This window comes from Taudactylus pleione, unplaced genomic scaffold (assembly GCF_031769625.1).
Source record: "Taudactylus pleione unplaced genomic scaffold, aTauple2 ptg000015l, whole genome shotgun sequence".
Lineage (NCBI taxonomy): Eukaryota > Metazoa > Chordata > Amphibia > Anura > Myobatrachidae > Taudactylus > Taudactylus pleione.
In genome coordinates, this window is record NW_028284417.1 from 14,515,686 (window position 1) to 14,523,817 (window position 8,132).

Consider the following 8,132-nt stretch of genomic DNA (forward strand, 5'->3'; position numbering starts at 1 on the left):
CGCATACACTGCCAGGTGGGGCCAACCAATAATTGAAAATATCGACATGCTGGACGGTTGCGACAGTACACTGTTCAATTGTAGGCTTAATCATCTGAATCATCAGCTCCTCTGGCCAATAATTGGATGGCGTATGTCCAGCATAAGTTAGTATCTCAAAATATAATAGAGATATTGAAAAGATCTCATCTTAAACTATGTGTAAATGGTTAATAAGCTTAAAGTGATATAGGTAGAGAAGTTATAATAAGTTAGAAGACAGACCACAAAGTGTAAACATGAAATGTAAATCATTGTTTGAACATTTGACTCAAACTGGAGTATAAACTACCCTTTCTATATTCTCATATATCAGACTGTTTCAAATCACATTTAGAAATTCAGTGTGTGTATATATATATATATATATATATATATATATTTATTTTTACCCCTTTAAAAACCCCTCCTCCCCCCAAAGAAGCACTATTCTCATAATCCAAAATATGAAACTAATGACTTTAAGAGATAATATAGAAGTGTTGTTTAGGTTATCAACGTTGCAATGTGGGTAAAGAGCCAAGTATTTTTGGCATGTTTCAACTAGGCCCTTTCCTAGCTGACTACACACATTTGGCTGGGAGAAAAAAAAAAAAAAGGAGGGGGGTGGTTTAGATTTTTTTTTTTTTTTAGCTCCCACTAGGAAGCTGGTGAACTAAACTATTCAGAATCAGTGTATTTCTACTATTTTGCATGAAAGTGATTTTGCACTCATCCATAATGTATTCAAACACACTACGCAAATCAATAGAAAAAAATAACTTTTATTTACAAAACAAATCCAAATATTGGATGCTGTAAACAAAATTCACAATCCTTTCCCTCAAGAATGTATACCAACAGCCTGCGTTTTTCATCTGGGCTCCTGCCTGTTTTTAACTTATCTTTATCGTCAATGAATTCCAAAGCAAGGAGCAGATTAGCAGTAAGGAGGCATGCTGTTCATACAGAGGAAGGTTGAGAGCAAAATGAGCACAGACTTCTGAAAAGCTAATAGGTTTATATCATTATTGTCTTGTCCAACATTTTCATCTTGTATGCAACCTCAGATTTCTGTTTGTCCACATTTTGCAAATAAAGCCACACCGTTATAGATCGGTAAAATATATTTCTGCTTTTGCAGAATTCGCTCAAAAACATTTAGGTCTACAATATAATATTCAAAGAAAATATTTTTATGTTTTAATTTTCTCTCCATTGTACTTTTTTTTTAATTGGCAAAGTCATCAACCAACAACATAATGCAAGTCATGTACAAAGCATTTAACATGAATCATTTCAAAATCTGAATAAAATAGATGTAATGGAAAAGCATCAGTGTATAAAGCAAAATATTAAAGTACAAATTTGACACCCCCCCTCCCCCATTAGACACGACACCCAATGCATTTTTTGTGCAACAACATACAATGGTTTGGCTTGAAAGAGTTCTGATGTTTCATCACATTTGTATTAGTAGGTTTATCTCAACATAGATTAGCAATAAATCCATCCACCAAACAAGCTGTCCAATGGCTGGTGTTTAAGGAGTCACGTATTTCAAAGGGAGCTTTGTCTCTCCGGTAAATTCTCAGTTCCAATATACTGGATGACAGACAAGTAATTTCTGTGATTGCTGCAAGAAATGGCTGTACAGAATGATGCATAAAAATGTATTCGGTAACTATGAGGAATAAAATATGTGTTGAAACTGTATATAAATAGCACATCTGTGACATGACTTAGAAACTCAACTAGCTGCAGCCAATTTTAAATAGAAAAAAAAAAAATCTGAAAAATTAAATGTCAAGGAGATATACATTATAATAAAAATGAGCTTCACATAAACAGATCTTATGAAGTAGCTCTATATTGTCAAAATGTGATATTTGTGGCAGAACTGCATTTCAACACCTATAACTGAGAGATGAGTTATTTGTGCAATGCAAATAGTTGTGGTAAGAATAGCCATACCCCATCACCAGCTGATCCTATTTCCCCAGCCATCCCCTTCAATTCAGCTCATAAGCCATGTGACTATATCTATGGATACTGTCCTGATTTAGACAAGCACATCTCAATTCTGATTTACGGTCTGGAGCAATGAGACATGGGAATCATACTTTTCTCTTCGCTATTAATCAAGGAAGACTCTCCATTGACCAAACACAAAACAGACAGGAGCAGTCACAGAAAAGGCCAGAAATTTCCGTGTAAACAGAGAGTGGCAGTGCAATAGCTTTAACAGATCCTGCTAAATTCACAGGAATGGTGCTACAGTAAACAAATCAGATTCCTGCTAAAACAGCCTTTTATGACTGAATATGAAAAAAAAAAAAGTAGACACTCAATCTAGCAATTTTCAGAAGTTACTGAAGAACGACAGGATGTTAATCTGAGCAACTGGCCTCAAAAGAAGCCTTGGGGGCCAAAGTTAAACTTAACCATTTAACTTCTAGTACTCATCTAAATTAAATTCTAGGATCTCTGGTAAGACCAAACCCATTTTTTATTTAATAATTCTGTGTGGGTGCGGTCAGCAGAAATCTATTTCAACTACTGTTATATCATTTGGCACTACAATTTTATAAGACTGTTGGCTATTAAGATCAAACTCATCCAGTAACATTAGGTCTCTGATGTTTTATGTTGTGTTGTTGGAATGTAAAAGTTACTGATTGGGTAAGGACGCCATTCATCGACTTGTATACTGCTGCAAATATGCCATCATTAGGTCTACTAGCTTCTATATATTTACTATATTTCCACAGTGAATTATAATGAAGACATTGTCAAAATACCCTGCATCTGGAGGAAAGAAGGTCTAATAGGGGTGTGTCTGCATAGTTCTAAGAAGTAAGAAAATTAGTAAGTACCAGAAGCGTGAAACAATAAATTAATTCAGACATTGAATCTTTCAGTCATGTCTCTACACATCAGATGGATGGAACAGACTGTGAAAGCACTCGAAGGCCAAGATAATAAATCAAAAAAAAAAAAAAAAAAATCAGCAAGGGGATGTTAAGTTTATCATGCTGTGAATACTACAATATACGACTTGTCAAAGCTCTACTGCCCACCTAGACTATAGTGAGATGACAAGTATTGTTTTACTAAGTAAACAATAATGGCTCTTATGGGGTTAACGTTAGCTGCAGTGTATGATAGATTCAAAAAGAATATATAGGGAAAATATTTAAAAAAAGGAAAACCAAAATATGTTTCATTCTGGCTTTTGACAAGATAAAACAAAAGAATGGATTTCAATGTTTTTAAATAAAAGTTACAGTACTAATATTATAAACTCCTATCTAAATTGAAAATATTAGTAAAATTTAAGGAAAAGACAAAAATACTGAACTAAAGTAATCGTGCAATTCAGCTTAATTTCACATTAAATACCTCTAGTGGTCCTACTATGCAAACATGCATTCATTGATAACAAACTCAAGTCTAGAGATCCACTAACATTCTGTTTGGTGTAAATGGATTTCTAAAGACTCTGCCATTTCAAAATGTGTTGTGTTTAAACTTCAATGTGCTTGACATATATTTTCTAAAATTAACTAATCACGTGCTTAAATTTCAAAATATCTGATTGATATATGGTAGACCAAATTGCCTTTGTTTTATATTCCTAAAGGGAAACATAAAAAAAAAAAGGAAGAGAATTACCTAGAAAAGATTTACTTTCACATAATTTCCAGGTATGAGATGAAACCTCTTTGCAAGGCCATTACTCTTTTAATCCAATTGCAAACTGTTCAGCACACAGTTCTTTATATAAACAATCTAAGTGCTACATTTACCTAAACCGTATTTCATGAAATCTTTGTGCATGTGGAAACACAGACTGTTAATATGCAAACATTTCACAAATAAACTGTATACAAGTGTTTGCCAATGAAAAATATGGCATGCACTGCTCTGTTCATCACAAGTTCAGAATTTATTATTTATTTTATCTAGAATCCCTGATAAATGCAAATGTGCGGTTTAATCACAAAGATATGTTCTCTTAATTTTCTGAAGGAAACAGGCACTTTGATACAGTAAATAAAGAATTACACAAATAGTTTCTCCTCCTCTTTCAGTTTGGGTATTCTTCAAGAAATCTTTGGTCCTCAAGCATTACGTCTGCTAATAGCTCTAAGCATGGTCACATTTGTAAAATGTGATTCATGCAAACATCTAAAAGTAATTATGTATTATATTTCAGAAGATTTAGGGCTCATTCATAGGTCTCCTCCACTTTCTTATTTTCATACATTAAAAAAAATGCATGTAAAGTGTATTGAAGTGGGACACAAAGGGGCAGATTCAATTAGCCACGGTGTTTGCCGCAGGCAGATAGCCTCGAGCTTGAACGCCCAAAACTTTTCCATTAGAAGCCTATTTCCTCCGGCAGTAGACCAACGGCTAACGCGCATTAACTCATAGATTTTGGATTTAGTAACTGGAGATATGGGTTAATGTGCACGTGGTATGGGTAGAAAGCCCTACCTACCGTGGATTTCTGTTCACACCTCAGTAGGGTGCAAACAGAAACCTGAGAAGTACAGCCTGCTGGCTTACCGCGGGCTACAATTGAATAGCCCTGGGCACTGCTATAAGCAGAGATTCTAAACGAGTCTGCCCCCAAGAGTCAATGATGATATTACCATTCTTGCATTTTTAAGTTTTAAAGCAGAGCACAAATTATTTTTGTATGCATGTTACCAGTACAACAGATTGTATTGATAATAGTAGTTTTAAAAATGTATATCACTAAAGTGCACTCATTTTCCCATACGTTATTCCCATTTTCCAAGCACATATGTGTGAATGAGCCCTCATAATTATCAACACTGTACTGCCATGTCTGAGAAAGCAGTCTATGCAAGCAGGCAGATTATACATTCTAAACAACTCAATATCATTCTTAAAAACCAAATTCTCAGTCTAATATTCAATGTTTTTTCCTTCACACATTGCTACAGATATATGAAATTCAGAAGAAAAATGTCAGAGTATTTACTCCCTTTAGCAAAAAATCCATGACTATCCAACTTCTTCCTATTTAAATGTAAAGTGAGCAGGAACTGCTAACCTGTACTTACATGAAGCATTCCCTCTTTGCATATTGCAGAAGGTTATATTCGCTTTAAATGACAGGCCGCTTTGTGCTCTGAGATTGAACCCAATTAATTAGGAGCTTATCATTTTGATCATGCTCTTGTGAATTCTATATGAACTACAAGCTTCACAAAGATTTAAACCAGGAGCAGATCATCATTGGTAAAAACAAAAAACAAACAAAAAAAAAAACACTTTATTATATAACTGGGTAATCCCATTTTTATGTTTAGGGAACACTTTACTCACAGAAATCGTTCAGTCAATCTTAATTACAGGGTAACCAAGTGGAGTATGTATGTTGCTGGCATGTAAAGACAGGTTGAACCTGGGCAATATAATAATTGCTAAAATTGGCATCTGCTACATATGGGGCGGGCTGATAGTAGCAAGTTACATTTGCCACGTTGGGAATAATGTTTTGTTCAGCCAGTACTCGAATGGCTAGCATGGTGATAAGGCTCAGAGTCTGCCTTCTTTCATGTCCCATGAGACACACTGTACTTTCATTGACCACACCATGTAGAGTCATCAGATAGTCATACTTGCGATCTTCTAAACCCACAAAGTGGTTCTGCAAGTAGGACTCTAGCTTTCTTTGCTGCTCTCCAATGTCTGAAAAGTCAATGAAAAACCTAGAACACATGTACCTCTGTAGGGACTTCATTTCTGATTCTGAGGCTGCCCTGAAGCCTCTTACCAAAAGGTTGCAGTACTTTAGGAGGCCACCTCCACGGATCTCCTCAGGGTTCCTGGTGGCAATGGTCTTGTGACAAAGGTGGTCAAAGGCTTCTTGGAAATCCCCATACACACTCTCACCAATAATGGTGGGGTGGAAAGTTTCAGTCATTGGGTTCTCTGAGCACTCGTAAAAAAGCAATAGAGAATCCAGTTTAATCTGAAAGGAATCAACACTGAATTCAAACTGCCTCCTCAAAAAATCCACAAATTTAAGTTCCACATTTTTGCCATGGTTATTAGATAATGAAATCAGACTCCATCGGTCATTATCATTGCAGACCTTTACCATTTTCTGCACATAGGCTTCCTGCAATGGGAAAGAGAAACATAAACCAGTCAGTCACAAAAGCATGGTGACAAGTGTCCATCCCCCTTGGTTTTTATAAGCCTATCTGAAAAATAAAACACAGAACCAGAGAGGCCAGACGCAGCCACAGTGGGAGGATCATAGGAAGCTCAGAGCGCACATTTTGACAGAAAGCCAAAAACAAAATAATGTTTAAGTTACAACTGATGTTTAATGACTCCTAGTGTATCTGTAAGGACTGTACACATAGTAAGTACATGGTGCTGCAATGGGAATCAGAAAGATGTGCAGGAACATAAAAGTTACCAGCCCAGCATATACTTGTACAGCAGCAGCGCTGTGTAAGGAGGAGGGCAGGAAAGGGGTAGGTGATCCCCCGGGTAATGGGCACAGCAGGGACGTTCTTATTACTTACCTTTAGGGTGAGCGGGGATATCTTCTCCTTGTTAACTCCTTCAGGTAAGAAGTCCAGGAGGCAGTCCAGCACCACGTCTTTCACCGTCTGGAACTCGACCTCTCCCCGCAAGTCTGCGCAGAAGATGAGGTCCAGGTCCTTGTAGCCCAGCCCGCTGTCCTCATGCAGGACGTGACTGGCGGCAGAGCCGTTCAAGCGGACATCCCGGACGGTGATATTCCTCTCCTCCAGCCGGCACCGCACCACCTTCACGATCTGCCGGGGCTTCATCTCCAGCGTGGGGAAGTTGCCGCGGCCGTGGATGGGGATGGTCTCGGTGAGGATGGCGTCCAGGCGCTGCACTTGCTCCCAGCTCAGGACGTTGCAGTTACTGCTGTCGCAGCTCGGGGATATAATGCCAGCAGTGCTGCTGCCCCCGTCGTGCTCATCATCAGCCATGGTGCGCTGCCACAGAGAGGGTGCTGCTGCTGCTACACGGAGCCGGTCACTGCACTAATCCGCTACTCGGAGCAGAAATAGCCAAGTGCGCACCCCAGCTTCCCCGGTGACTGCTCTCACTCACAGCCGGAGCCCGCACTCACTATCAGCAGCACAGCAACAGCTATCTTCCCAGGTGTGAGCCACAGGCACGCCGCATCCCCCGGGTCCGCTGACAGCTGCCTGTAGCCGGGGCAGGACACAGAACTGAAGCTACTGGCAGCCGCTGTCTCTGGAGCTTTCCTCTGCTACGTTATCATCTAACTACTTTATATATGGGGCACTGGTGCCCCGCCCAGACACGCCCCCTCATTAGCATAGCGATGTGCCCGGGCAGCTCTCTCTCTCTGTCTGTCTTTCACGGTGACCGGGGCACTGCCGCTGCCTGTGACCTGTAGCGCGGGCAGGGTGATATGTATATAGTTGTGTGGCTGCCCTGACGGTAGTGTCTAGATTCCCTTCGCTCTAGGGCCGGGGTACCCCCGCTTGCCCCGGGGCTCCCCTAGTGAGGGCAGGGCCTGGCCCGGGGCTCCTGCGTCACGGATGATACTTTCATCTGTTAATAGGGAAAGTTTTTTTCCAGACGGCAATTACGCGCTGTCTCTGCCCGCTGACTCTCATGAATGTAATAGTGTAGCTGCGCAGACTAGCGGGGTAATTGCTGTCAGTCTGGGACTGTCCCTATGAAGCTCTTAAGCAGCTGACAGGTTAGAGCTTAGTCCTGGCCCCTCCGGTGCTGCAGGGGCCAATGGACCGACTATTGTGAGTGCACGGGTATTATCACACTGCGGACGGGGGGCAGTAGGACCACGCACGCAGGCAGCGGTCACAGAAGTACTAGAACCCCCTGCATAGCTAGTGTTTGTACTGTATGTATGTATAATATAGAATGGTGAGCAGTGCACCGACGTTCCAGGAAGATCTCGGACTTTCTAGAGCGATGATTGACATGAACTCAGCCAATCGAAATGCGATGACGCACGTGCAATTTTAATGATGCGCAGCCAATCCAGATGAAGGGGGGCGGGCCAGAGACTCCGTGAATAAGTGATGTTCGTA

At 40.1% G+C, this 8,132-nt stretch overlaps 1 protein-coding gene across 1 annotated transcript; it reads right to left on the reverse strand.

Moving 5' to 3' along the window:
• Positions 1 to 783: 783 nt before the first annotated feature.
• Positions 784 to 7,666, reverse strand: TENT5A (terminal nucleotidyltransferase 5A). The gene is made up of 2 exons (XM_088471749.1): positions 6,597 to 7,666; positions 784 to 6,181 (listed from the first exon to the last, which is right to left on the reverse strand). The coding sequence occupies exons 1-2, from the start codon at positions 7,032 to 7,034 to the stop codon at positions 5,402 to 5,404; spliced, it is 1,218 nt and encodes a 405-aa protein (XP_088327875.1). The 5' UTR covers positions 7,035 to 7,666; the 3' UTR covers positions 784 to 5,401.
• Between the last annotated feature and the right edge of the window lie 466 nt (positions 7,667 to 8,132).